We start from the raw sequence: 14899 nt of genomic DNA on the forward strand, positions 1-14899 counted from the left end.
TGGTGGTGGTCGGTTGCGTAGTAATGTTGTCGCATCCGTCTCTCCTCTTCCAGTAACATCTCCATGATGATCCGTTTTTCTCTTCTCTGACGTTCTTTGATTTCTTTGACTTCGTCCGGAATAAGCCAGGCTATAAAGTCTTTAAGAAAAATCACAACATTCTGGAAAAGAACAAAAAGTAAGTGTTAAGAACATTAGATACTGAGGCAATAGCTTTTAGATTTATTTGTATCTAGACTCTGTAAGTCTTTGAATACTAGTAATACATGTACAAATGTATAATATCTACTACAACAGCAGTAGTGATGAATACATGTATTACTACTATACAATAAAATTATTCTAGATCCATTTTTTGTTCAATCTGAAACCTTGGTGAGAAAGTGTTGTTGCATATAAGATTTTTACTGAACTAGAATGGATGGAATGTTCATAAGTGTTGAAATGGATATAATGTATAGGACCACATTCTCAACCTGTGAAATATGATACGAATATATACAATATTACAAATATTAAATGTAGTTGTACACACATGTACAGATAATATATTATGTATGTAACATATGACAGAAAATGTATGCTGGCCAAATGTTCACATGAAAATTTACGCAAAATAGTCAAGTTGGTATAGTCGACTTGCATCGCAATAGCATTTTTAGATGTAGGTGTGCTACAATGAATGAATGAATGAATGAATGAATGAGACTTTATTTTCGTGTCCTGCGCTTTCCCGAGCCCAGCCCATGTGGGCTTATACGACACCGATTCAAGTTTATGTTCATGTTCAAGTTTATATGCATGCACTATACTAGAATCTGTTGAAGAAAGTATTCTTGCAACACACAAAAATCATAAACTTAAAGGACCTTTCTACAACAATCTAGAGCGGCTCTTTTTCTGGTTCCGCCTCGGCGTCTCCTTGTCGCACATTTTCTTCGTGGATAAGAGCGTCCATCATGATCTTATTTTCTTTCTTAATCTGGTCGTCAAGTTCTTTAGGCACATCAGGAATAATGTAGCCTATGAAGTCTCTCAAGAAAATGATAAAATTCTGAAACGACACAGCAACGAACAAAGAAAGGAAATCATCAGAAAGAAAACAATGTCTAGAAACAATGTAATACATAATATATGACTGATGTAGTATGATTACTATGAATATATAAATTATTGTAAGAAAATGATAATTTAAAAGGTTACAAAATTGATGAAAATTAAAGTGATAGAGGTGATACACAATGAATATACTACATGATATGTTATAAAATCATGTACAATGTCACAGACTAAGGACAATAAAATGGCATTTTTATATTCAGTACAGTCAAACCAGTACCTATATCGTTGTTACTCTGCATCAAGGCCACTAAGCCATTGATATATACAGTGACTGTCAAACCTAGCCTGGGTACCATCCGGATTTTCGCTACGCAACGCTCGAAAAAATCATAATTTTTTTGAGTGTTGCGTAGCGAAAATCCGGATGGTACCCAGGCTATGTCAAACCTGTACTAGTGACCATCTCTACATAGGGACCACCTGACCATTGATAAAGTACTAGTGATCACCTCTTCACTAGTGATCAAATCTTCATATAGGACCACCTGGCCATTGTATGCTACCACTTTTTGGTAGCATAAGAATAATGTCTATAGTGGCTAAGTCTTTGCTATAGTTCCCTGTGTAGGTAATACAGACAGTTTGGGCTGTATCATCTCTCTCTATCCTGTTATTACTTTATGACAAAAGTTTGAGTGCTGGAATCTCACCTGGAAACATATAACAAAGCCTAATCTAGCGGCAAAGATGTGCCAGTATGCCAGGTTGTACTTGTATGGCTCATCCTCCCAAGGGGCATCCCTGAAGTCTCGATATCTGGTGATGTTTCAACAAAAAAAAGGATGTCAGCCTCTCATTACTGTCATCAACTACAAATAGTTTAGGCGCTCATGACACAAAACTATTTTTGATGTTGCTACAGAAACAAGGCAGTCAGATGTCTGAGACTTGACATCCCTAGAGCTACATTGCTACAGAAGCGTATGAACACACACGCACACACACGCACACACACACACACACACACACACACACACACACACACACACACACACACACACACACACACAGAGCAGGCCAAAGCATCATGTACTCCACTCACAATCAAGATCACGCTGTCAGGCTTTGTAAACTACATTTGTACGTCAGGTCTCATACAACATTCAGATAAATTGGTAACTGTAAATGGTTTCAGGGTATCAAATACGTATAAGCAGCATGCTGCATTGTGGATAATGCATGAAAATTGTCTGAGACATAATTTTACAACAAAAAAGAACTACGGACATGAATTAAACATAGTCTAGACGAGAACTGTTACAAGTTCACATGCTCAGTTTGACCTCCATAACATACATTTCTTTGTGAGTAAATAACTTGAATAAACAGCTAGGAAGGTTCATAAAATGCTTGTATTTTTCACCTGCAAAATTGGACTACTTCTCCCAGAGATCTGTTGTCCCTGGGTTCGCTCCCCGGCTCGAAATCCGACACGTTGAAGGTGGAGAGTGACCAGTCGATGAAGCCGTGGAGCGTCCCGTCAGGACTGTACATGTACTGGTACACCGTCCTCGGGATGAAGTTTGATGTAATGGCAATCACAAAGGCCTGGGGAATGGGACGGGTTCTCACCTTTAGAACACTGACTCAGAGGTTTCCGGGAGGTAAAGACTATTAGTTGCAATTTAGCTACCAATGGACCTATACCATTATTACGTCACAGTTTGTTTACCTGTTCTAAAGAACATTCTAGAACGGTCAGTAAAAGAATAAAGATCATTTCAAAGTTTTCAAAGTAAGGTATGTCTGATTTTTGCTGCATCTATCTAGTTGTGTTGAAACAGCATTACATGCCGCATGGGTGATTTAGTTGTGACATTAGACGAAAGTAGTACTGTATTAAAAGCCTTATATTAGGCTAACGCTAGCACAAACACACACCGCGCTACACATCCCTGTACAATATAAACGTCGATTGACCGGCATTCATTGCGGTAAACAAACTGTGACGTAATAATGGTATAGGTCCATTGATACTTGTTTTAGGCAGCATGGAGGAGGTTAAAGATCATAAGTAATAACAAAATAAATAGCTGTTTTAATTCAAACATCCAAGTTGATCTGTTCAAGTTACTGTTACCAGGTTCTTCAATTTTTGTTGTAATCGGTAGGAAATCAGCACCAAGGACAAAACCATCATCTATTGCTAATTGAGATTGCCGGGAGGTACCGACTGTTCAGTTGCAATTTAATGCTTAGACTTTACTGAGCAACATAAGCTATCAGATAAACTTAAACATAATTTCATCTCCCACAAAATGCTAAAGAAGAAAGTACAGTTATGAAACTTACATTCACAATGACGGAAATCTTGGTGATTCCCTTCAAAATGTTGTACCAGATGCCTGTGGAAAGATGGAGAAATACACAACATAGAAACCCAAACACTGGCAGCTCACTTTTTTTGAGATGTGTGAATTGATCATTCAAATAAAACAAAGTCATCACCAAATATATTACAAATGTTAATTTTCATCACAGTCATTATTACAAATCACAAACTTTGAAATCATACAAGAAAATCCTTCATTCTGTTATTAATTATAAATCATTGCAATAATAACTTGCAAAATATTAATGGATTATGTAATAATACCATAATTTCAAACTTGGGAATATATCATTACACTCATTTCCCTCCAGTAATTATAAATTTACAAATCAAACATTCATATTCATAATTGGATTAATGAATGGGTTATGTACATGTAGTATAAGAACTGTATGGTTTCTATTACCAATATCATATGTGACCTTTATCTTACAAGTATTTAAGATATCAAGCACAAACTTGCAACAAACCGGTATCCACCCCTGGTTTTAATTCAGCAAAAACAAAAACGAAAAACACAGCATAGCATTACCGTGGGTACAAGGGGCAGCGGTACATTTTAAACTATCCACAAACACGTATGCACCATACTTTAAAATGTACCTATGTCCTTTGCCCGTTCGGCCATGGGCCTGCGAAGCTCCTGTACAAATTTTCGTGCATCGAGTCTAATCTCTAGAACGTTGTTGACGAGGGCCAGCAGCGGTGCCAGCGGGAAGGAGGCCACGAAAATCGTCACGAAACCAAACTGGATGACTGGAAAACAAGTTGTAACATTAGAGAGCAGTTGTGTATTGTATGCAAGACGTTTGATACAAATTTTCATTGGAAAGTGGAGGAGAATATTTCTTGCAGTAGTCCATAACCTTTGGTACCAATCTTTTTAATACGAGTTGATCTTCCATTTCTATACTTTCTTAACTGACCCATCCATACCACCATGTAATGTTGTTCAGTAGCTGGCTCCCAAAAAGGAACAGACATGCACATAGCAGGAAATTAGACAGGAAATGAGATAACCTTTTCTGGGACCTTTGAACTAAATTCTTGCTAGTGTCTCTGACATGCCTATCATGTGAAAATAACTACAGAAACACAGACACACCAAAAACAAAACCTGTATACACACTGTCAGAGTTTTAAAAAATCTGGTACTTCTTGAATTTGCTGTTATACATACTCATTTCCAGGTACTCTGGTGACAATCCACTGAAGGGTTCCAAGACGAGGTCCTCCTCCCAGCGGGTGTCCCGCGGGCCGGCCTTGTCCTCGGCTCTCTCCGCACGCTCCTTGCACAGGCCAAAACAGGTGCATTCTCGCAGGAACTTCTTGAGTTTTCTGCACGGATAGCATGGTAAGCATCATTTCAGTCTGTTCATAAGTTATACAGAAAAAAATGGAGACAAGGAGAAGGATGCATTATGGGTTTTTGTGACCTTCCAGTTCTCAGATCTTGTTTGTATGATGTAATTCAATCAGGTATTACACCACTTCCCTTACCACTTATCTGAACCTGGATGTGTACATGTGCTGGATCACCTCTATCAATCAACTGTCAACACATCACAACCCACCCAACATGCAATGGAAGCTATTTAGAAAGACAAACCACTAACCACTTTTACAAATGTTTGATTGGAAAACTCTTATACTTACGGCATCCCGATCTCCATAACATTGTTTTGAATGAGCTGTTTGCCAGCCATGATAATGGACAGCTGAATACACAGTTCATAAAGGCATCCTCCTGGCCCACACTGCAGTCAACATACATTTGCATAGTTTAACATACATCTGCATAATCTACATTCGGGAAAAGACATTTGCATGGGTTATTCCATTTTTAAAGTTATAGCAAGAGGGTCAGAATTTTTCAAAAACACAAAATAGTTGTTGGTCACTAAATGTTCATAACTAATAGCATAATAAATAAGTGTTTTAATTTCAACATTTAGGTTGATCTGTACAAGTTACTGTACTGTTACTGACTCCTTCCAGTGAAGTTTGTTGTAATCATTAAGAAATCAGCACCAAGGACAAAACCACCATCTATTACTACATGTACATGTATAAGTACCTCTTCCATGCGTAGGCCAGGTGCTGCATAGATGTATTGTCCAGGGCGGCCCATAAACCTTAGGACAAAAGACATAGTAGAATATTTATCAAGTTGATATTTTAAACAAGAATAAGGTCAAAGTCAGGTATTAGGAAGGATCCATTCATGCCTATTATGCTTTCAAGGAACTTTCTGTGCTTGAAATTTGCCACAATTTACGATGGGTAAGATACAAAAATAACACAGAAACGGGTAGACAATCCACTTGTGTCTATAATGCTGATAACAAACTTTAACAAACTGTGCTTAAAATTTAACACAATTTACGAAAAACACAGAAATGAGTAGAAGTGTTACCCACCTGCCCTTGAAGAAGGCCACGTAGAAAATGGAAGAATACGAGTTGACGAACTTGAGGAGGAAGAGTTTAAAGATGAGTTTGTCTTCATATTCTGTTTCAGTCCTCGGACACTCCAGGTTGGTCAGGAAAGCCGCCACACTGCCATAGATCTGTGGATAGGGCATTGGCATGATTTTGATGAATTGTACTCTTTGCCATTATACAGGGAGAATCTAATCTTCAAGCAAATGTTGGGGTTCTCTCTTTCCAGTTTATCATCACTTCATTTAGATGTGCTTGCATCAAGTCTTTTTTGCAAGATTTTTTTAATGACGGGATGCCCTTCCTAAGGCCAACCCAAACCCTAGTAGGGCCCAGGATCCCTCTAACTGAGGGGGGAAGAAATACGTGTTAAGTGCCTTTTCCAAGGATGCATGTCCAGACATGTCTGTGTCCAACCCTGGGGATTGAACCTGGGTCTCCTTGCTTGACAGTCGGATGCTCTACCACTACACCACACGGATGCCACACTGGTTGAACATTGTAATCATTTCCTAACTGCTATTCTTCCCTGTTAGCGGGTTTTCTCTTGGGTGATTGACAGAAGTCTGGCTTAAAATGTAGCATAGATTTGCCTACTGGTTGTTCCGGTGTGTACAAATTTAAGTTGGTTCCGATGTGGTCCGCCAATAGAGGGGAGACACCATGCCTTAAGAAATGCGAAACGAAATGAAGACACAAAGTCTCACATCCTGGTAAAAATCAATATTACCTCCACGTATTCAGGTTATGTTCTTGAGTTTCTTTATTTGTTTTCCCATGCATATGCTAGTCACTTCAGGGACACTGACGGGAAGTTAGGTCAAAGGTCCTAGAAAAGTTTATCAAAAGTCCTCATTTTCTGACTCCAATTCCTGGTATTGTGATGTCTAGTTATGTTGGAGTAATGTTAACTTATGAGAATGCATGATATTGACTTTGGTATGAGACTGCATTCGACAGGATCATTGAGAAATATTGTATGGTAAAACAATTAATTCACAAAAACATTCTATTTATTCAAAGAGTCTGACACTGAAGCATAGCATTCCCCAAGCTAGCTCACCTCATCCAGAATGAGGATGACAATAAGATTGAGTGTCACGGCGGTTCCTGATACGATCTGCCCAGAGTTAGGATAGATGGCCAGCGCTGAGGCCACCGACAGTCGGTACATGATGACAGCAAAGACTGCTGCTAATGTCACGGTGAACTGGGAAAAGAAATATGGTGTCAATAATTATGATGTATTATAGCCAACACACTCACACTCACTCACAACATGCTTTATAAATGCTGCCTTTTAATGATATGATATGAATCTTTATTGTATGTTCTTGCTCCCAGATGGGCTAAATGCACAAGAGGATATCCAGTATGTAAAACATGAGTATTTCATACTGGTACACTATATTCTAATGTAAAGTGCTAGGAATCTATACAATACAACAATACTATATTCTACCTATCATCTACTGTTAGTTGCCCTTTCTTCTCTCTTTTTGAAACATTTGGAAACATAATTACATAGTTTGTCTACTTATAATGCAAAGGATTCTGGTTGCTAGCTTTGCTCTTTTTGATATGTATGCTTGGAAGTAAATACACATCTTATTTTTTCTTCCAGTCTTATTAAAAGTTCTGTCAAGAACAGATCCAGAGATCAGAGCTTTTTTAATGAACCAGTATTCTAAAATCATCCTTCTAACTCTGTCATCATTTTCCTGAAACTTAAGTCATGTTTTTCCTTTAAAAATTTTTCTTTACATTTTTATACATGTGCAACTCCTCATTAAAAAGAACATCAAACAGGGGTGAATTTTTCATTCATAAAACTTTAGTACAATGATGCGCTATACTAAGTTAAAAATGTATTGTTTTAATGTGTTTGGGGTGTGGCTGTCCCTAAATAGGGGATCTACATGGCTGTACTTACCATGGTTAAGATGGTAACAGAAGACACACCAACAGCAAACAGTGTCTGTCTCTTCGGTAACTTCACTTCTTCACCCTGTGCAGCAAAAATAAGCATCAACACTACAAGAAACATAACCTTCATTCTGACTATATATAGTGATCTGATCACATGCTTTTATGCTATACAGCATCACTTTACTAGAATATAGAAGGCCTAGCTTTGTAATATCCACATATACTTGTCTTGGTCTATTTATGTGATTTCTAATTTGTTATGTAAAATCATGAATAGCACAACTTCTTTAAAGTTTTGGGCTGGACATGCTATATTTAAGAGATGTTTTTTTATTCACTGTATTATTAAGCATTCCAAAACCAACAGTCCATATTAAAGCTGCAATTGCCTTACTTGACTGAGTTATGCAGAAGCAAAGTTTTATACCTCCAGCTTCTTACAAGAGCAATGTCTGAATAATTATGAAACTGACAATTATTCATGCTAAATCTTTGAAAAAGCACAACAACAACTCTAAGACTTGATAATGACAGTACATGGAAGTCAAAGCAATTTTCTAAAATTTGAGATGAAATTTGAAATAAGACAAAATTCAAATTTTGGGGGGCAACATCTTTGTGAAAGGCAATATTTTTTTGGGTCTCACAGTAAAAATTGATCTTAAACTGAACAAAATTATCATTGGGGGCAAATGTTTAATTCTTTTTTTCTTTCAAACAGCCTTCGAAAGACCAATGGCCCTAACTTTTGAGGGTCGATTATTACAAATTAAGGAAAAGGGGAAACAGCCACTGCTTTGAACATGCGTTGTATACAACATAAATTATGTAAAATGTAAATGCCTTATACAACATCTTATCACAAATTGTATTCATAACAGTTTCTGATTTATGCATCACAAGAAGAACACATTGGTTATTAAGAAAGTTTAACATCTGCAAGAAGAGTGCACCAGGCATAAACAGCTGTCTCAGTGCATATTAATTACTGGATGCAACAACTTGCATGAGATCTTTATGACAAGCTCAAACCCAGATATGCTAGCAATGTTAGCTAAAGATGTTATATCTTTAAATATCCTCATGATATTTAATTTTGACATTCATAGTCAGCAAGCCTCCTTTGGTAAATATTCAAGCAAAGGTCATTATTATTATGATTCTTACTGTACATCTTGCACTTTTTATGATAATCGTTATGCAGAGGATTCCTTACGAGCTCATAAAACTTCTGAAACATTCCCAGTTCTAATTTCACCCACCCACCCAATCAACTTCTTTGAAACACAGATTTGAATCAGCCATGATCGAATCAGCCATGATTTGACAATTTGAAATTGCTTCCTAGTTTTTGTAAACCTCCACATCTAGCAAAGAAAACCCACCAATTCCACATGGGATAGTGTCAGCTTTTTTGGAGGCTGTTATGAATTGTGGCAGTTTGAAAACTAAGTGACCCGTCTGAAAACTAAATGACCCCTTTAGCACATGTGTTGGTCCACCGTTCAGTTCATTTTGTTTCTGAACTGTCACAAGTTTCAGTTGAAAACTACCTTCTAAAGAAAGCTGGCACCTGCCCACGTGGAATTAGAAGGTGAAATAGGAAGCGATTTGTAGCAGTCATCGGACATGGCCTAATCTGAGTTTTAAAGTCAGGCTGATTTGGACTCGGTGCATGTAGAATATCAGGTCTTTTAGTAGCAAGCATTCGTTTTCCTATGGGTGAAGCATTGCAAGAAGGCCAGTGTCTGGCCCGAGCACTTTGTCAGGCAAGTAATATTGCAGAGTCAACAAGCCGCAAGAAGCAACAGCACAGATAGAGAGCAGGAGTAAGGCCATACTAACCTTTTTTGTTGGTTCTCATACATTAAATATAGAAATCTTAGTAAGAGAAAACAAAAACAGAGGAGCTGAGAGAAAAACGTGAATACTGCTATCCTTGTATTCACCTACTGTAATTGTGTACCAAAGTACATACTGTTTTAATTTACAGTTGATCTTCCAGGATATAGTATTTATTTCGTTTATGCATGAGAACCAACAAATTGAATTTGTATGGCCTGAAGGGTAACGACGGCCTCATTACCAGTTCAACAATCTCGAAGTGGTCCTTAAAGATTGACTTTGACAAAGACACGGTGTACAAAATAGAACTGACATAAAGTTTTTTCTCTGTCTTCTGTAAAGAAATGTGAAAAGGAAGTGGAAAAAAAAGATGGATGAAAAAGTAAATGACGAAAACACAGCATTTGACACAAACCGATTTATTGAGAAGAAAGTAACACCGATTTAAAAGAGGCCACAGAGTGTTTCTTCTTTTTTTGACCAGACTTCGGACAGAAGACGATCAAACTGGTAATTGTTTGGCCATAGGAGTCGACCATTGGACAGCTGGATTATCCTCCATAGAAGGTGACTTCTAACAGGAACTACAAATTCAGCCTAATCTATGCAAACTTGTGCTGCATGTGTGTCCTAAGAAGGCAACCAAAAAGGGCTCTGGAAAGTTTCCTACAATCTAAAGAGAAAATCACACTTTTCCCAGAATTAAAAACAGAAGTACACTGCAGGAAAGAAAACTGGCATGATATTTTCCTACGATAAAAAATTTCAAAGTTGCAAAAAAGCACGTATCTTTCACATGATGTAAAATAAAATTGCAAAGTTGCATAAAGAATTGGACAGAATTGCATACTTTCCTATAGTGTAAAATGAAACTGCAAGTTTGATAAATTCGTAGTAAATTTTCATACAATTTAAAATCAAATTGCAGCCAAAAGAAAAAAGATGTTAATATCGCTGTCGGTTCCCAGCAAGATAACCAAAAGGGCACTGGCATAATTTGCCTACAACTCAAAATGTATGCACACAGGAAAGGAAATTGAAGAGAATTGCACATTTTCTACAAGTCAAAATGAAATCACAAAAGGAAATTGGGGAGAATCCAGAGGAGAAAATGTTAAGGTCACTGTTCTATACCATGCCTGAATCTTCGGCGTTTCCTGACGCACTACTCTGGCCCTGTATAACGCATGCCGAACACGACGGCCAGAACAAGGACAGAGGAAAAGAAATCGGTTAGTCTACATCTACCAGTACAAGTTGGTTAATTCCTTAAACACATGCAGACATAGATACTACACCCTGAAAATGAATTATTACGATTATAAATTCCTTTTATGGCTTTTATTATTTTATTGTCTACACTTTACAGTATTAAATACCACTTACAAGCTACTTTAGGAGCAATCTGGAAAGTTAGAAGATTGTTTACGTGCTATCCATAGCAAAGCCGCTTACTTATTATTAGCACAAATTAGCATAACAAGTTCATGCTGTTATGAGAGGAGAAATTTTCTGATTAACACACACATGCATTAAAAGCCAGGCAAAAGAAACAAAATGCAAAGGAAAGTAACGCCGAATATTCCAGCATTTGCAACAGGCACATAGTTACACAATCATGTACACATATCCATAATTTTAGAAATGACATCCTACTAGGCAAAATATAGCTAGTTTTTTGGGGTAGGGAATGGGGAAGCCAGCCTGGGAACTTGTTAAAGAAGCATTAGAGGAAAAAGGGTCATTGGGGAATTGACAGCTGTGCGGCCCTTCGGCGTTACTTTCCCTCGGAAGTGTTCTTTACACACGAAAACTTGAACAACAGTCCCAAGTTCAACAGCAACTTCGGATTCCAGCCATGAAATGAATAATGTGCCAGCCGTACAGACATTCCAATATTGCTTGCGGTAGCGTCAAAACTACATGCACTTGCAACCTTGCAGTAATATGTCTTATGTACATGTATATAGGGAACATTGGGTTCTAGAATTGCTTTCAAAGAGGATGACCTACAATCATGTAATTGTCATTGATCACAAATTCTATTACCTATGTATGACATAAGAAAAATGTTATAATTTTTTCTGCTAATAAAAATTGTATGTAAAGAAAGCCTATTAGTAAACTTTCAATCAGGGACAATGATAGCACTAGATGGTATATAAACCAGTCTAGTTTTGTCAAACCTGTCTATAGTGACCACTGAAGGGACTTTGAGAAAATGGTCACAGTAAACTGGTGGCCACTATATATAGACATTAAAATGCTGTCACAATGGCCAGGTGGTCCTTATGCAAAGGTGGTTACTAGCCTAGAGATAGGTTTGACTGTTACAGTAGTTGATTCCATAGAGCTATATTTTGTACAATTTAGAAGAAATGGAAATGGTGATCTATGGCAATATACATGTAGTGTACAATCCTCTTTGACAGTTTTCGTGTGCAAGAAAATGTTGAGGAAACACACATGTACACAAATGGTCACTTGACAGCCTAGATGCCATTCTGCTTAGGTGATGTCTGCTCCAAATGTCACTACAACCAAATTGCAACATTTCTAACAGACATAAACTAACCAGGATAATATGACACCCAGGCTACACATGACGACAAGAATAAATGGAGAAAACTTACGCATATGTACAAGGGATGAAACGGCATGCTTACACACTGTACATCAATCAAAATCACAACGACAAGATAACAAAGTTTAAAAAGGAAGAAAACACATGGTGGTTTTGGGTACAAAAACAAGGGTATGTACAAACATGGTACAGAATGTACAGGAATTTCAGCATTGATGAAACACAAATATGCACAGTCAAAAAAGGAGAATCAGGATTTTTGCCGAAATATCCCTAACACTGCTAATGATATTCGAATGAAAGTTCAACCCTGTTTGTGAATGACTTTATTAAGATCTTATATGCTATTTTTGTACACAAAATTAAGTGCTTACCAACCAGGTTGTTATCAGTTCTCAGACCTTTCTCAAGTTGAAATGACCCAAAGCTTATGTCACATGACCTGACTGGAAGTGTGAGGTCAGCAAAGGGCCAATATTGACTGCAAGGTACTTTTGACCCTTTGCTGATGTCACACTTTTCTTCAGGTCATGTGTGTAGGCTTTTGGTCATTCCAACTGGAGAAGGATTAGAGCACTGATTGTTGGTAAGCAATTTAATTTGTGTACAGAAATAACATAAACAATCTTGACATTGTCAGTGGTTTTCAGATATATACTGCCATTGTTCTTATGATTTTGAAGTTCAATTTGATGCTTTGATTTAGCATTGGAAACCAAACAAATGAGCAGTAACAAGATATATTAATAGGTTCATCTAAAAAAATGATTGGCTTTGCTCAGAAGCCACCTTGGAAGGAACCTTCTCCCTTCTAGTAAGCCATTTTTGTAAATGTCCAACGTGACTTTGTTAAACATTCATCAAATCTATCTCTGGATTATCATGATTGTGAAATATAAAACCATCTCACCGTCTTGTCTGCTTGCTCTATCCTGTGTTTCACAAGCCTCGCTTCATACTCAGGCCTGGGTTGTTCCTGTTTCGTCCAGAAAAAAACAGCAACAATCAATATCTTTGCTCCGCATGAAACAGATGAAAGACCCTTAACTTTGTTACAGGTTTTAAGACATGTATACATGTAGTACAACCATGTTCTATGTCTATGTACTATGTATGTATGTAGTGATTCAATGATTGAAAGGAGTGTTTTACAGTATTGAGGCAGTGAGTATGGGAGCCCAAATCAAATAAGTAAGCTAGTAAGCCAATGAATCAGCTCATAATTGCTTAATATACAATGTAGTAAGTATTTGTCAACATCAAATGGTGCTATTTATCTGGGCATGACACTGGCATTTTAAAAACCCAAAAGCAGGTCACAGACATCTGGGTGTTTCTACTACTAGTACCTCTATCTCAAATGGAGAAGATTATATTTGTGAGACTTCTTTGTTTTTCTTTTATGGGATGTATCTATTCCATCCTTATAGGCATATTCAAGCTCTGTAAGACTACACAAAAAGTCAAAGTATTACCTCTTCTTCCTCAAAGCCTGACAAGTCCCATGCATAGTTTAACTCCATTTGTTTCCGTTTCCAGTTCTCTAAAAACCATGTGGCTGTACATGTATGGAAACAAAAACAGGAATTGAAGATGTTCATGAACACAAATCCGATAAAAATTGCTGCTTCTTAAATCAACAAATATCATCATCATGTTGATCATTCAGATTTAAAATCTTCAAACGAAGTATGATTTATTTTATGCTTCAAATAATATTACTAAGACAGACATTTAAAATCACATACATGTGTACCAGGCTCTCATTGACTAGAATTCTTGACAAAAAATATTTCAAGTCACAGTTCGATAATCAGTTCTGTAGAACAAATAAATGCAAACCGACTTACCCCATAGTGACATGAATATAGAGAAAAACACTGTCACTTCATTGTCAAATAAGTGACTAAACTGTGGAAGAGGAAAAATGAGACAAATCTAAGTGATGCACAGTAATAATCTGCGTCATCTTAAATACAGACATAATATTATAACTATTTCTTTTAAGTTGAGCCTATGAAACAGATATGAGAAATGGAATCAGAATCAGGTACAATGATTTTAAAGTCAAATAAATGAAATCTCTCTCTGTAATTCATTCTTAAAAGAACATGACTTAAACTGCGCAAAATGGGAAAAAGTCCTAATGGTCATAAGGCAATTTTTGGTGCAGTGAAATGTATAACGGTTGACTTACTCTAGCGGACTTACAACTGTCTGAAAGTCTCCAGTACTTGCACTCGCGATCACAGAGAGGACACATGGTGATGTTGTATGCTTCACACACTTCGTCACTACGAGGGAATAAAAAACAAAACATTACGAATTTGTTACAGTTTGTATAGTGACGTTGAGATTGTCTTTATCAGCTTGAGGTCCATAATGATATTATTAGGCAATCGCAATGATTATAGCACTTTTTAAAGATTTGAAAGAATAATAAAGACGGGTGGACTGGAAATGCATGTTTTTTCATCTAAAATTCTTCCTGCTTTTGAGGTATCTTACGTTGCAAAATAACTGCATCAAATAACATAATTCTACAATCAAAAATGTTGTGAAAAGGAATCTTGAGTATTTTTGTTAAAGATAGTATAACAAAAATACACTAACCTTGGAACATTGTCGTCCATAGTGAAGTACACC

The 14899-nt window shown here is 37.0% G+C and overlaps 1 protein-coding gene across 1 annotated transcript in view; it reads right to left on the reverse strand.

Moving 5' to 3' along the window:
* The window catches only part of LOC109476572 (anoctamin-1-like), a 68830-nt gene continuing 53931 nt past the window's right edge, over window positions 1-14899 (reverse strand). The window contains 18 exon segments of the mRNA XM_019777556.1: window positions 1-161; window positions 870-1054; window positions 1773-1878; window positions 2486-2670; window positions 3415-3467; window positions 4058-4210; window positions 4635-4792; window positions 5111-5211; window positions 5532-5589; window positions 5875-6023; window positions 6959-7105; window positions 7829-7903; window positions 13164-13229; window positions 13729-13811; window positions 14104-14164; window positions 14451-14547; window positions 14867-14895; window positions 14898-14899. The exon segment at window positions 14898-14899 is cut by the window's right edge and continues 104 nt beyond it. Coding sequence (XP_019633115.1) covers window positions 884-1054; window positions 1773-1878; window positions 2486-2670; window positions 3415-3467; window positions 4058-4210; window positions 4635-4792; window positions 5111-5211; window positions 5532-5589; window positions 5875-6023; window positions 6959-7105; window positions 7829-7903; window positions 13164-13229; window positions 13729-13811; window positions 14104-14164; window positions 14451-14547; window positions 14867-14895; window positions 14898-14899 — 1694 coding nt within the window. The 3' untranslated portion in view covers window positions 1-161; window positions 870-883.

The sequence above is a fragment of the Branchiostoma belcheri genome, unplaced genomic scaffold, assembly GCF_001625305.1.
Source record: "Branchiostoma belcheri isolate BF01 breed outbred unplaced genomic scaffold, Haploidv18h27 scaffold38, whole genome shotgun sequence".
Taxonomy (NCBI): domain Eukaryota; kingdom Metazoa; phylum Chordata; class Leptocardii; order Amphioxiformes; family Branchiostomatidae; genus Branchiostoma; species Branchiostoma belcheri.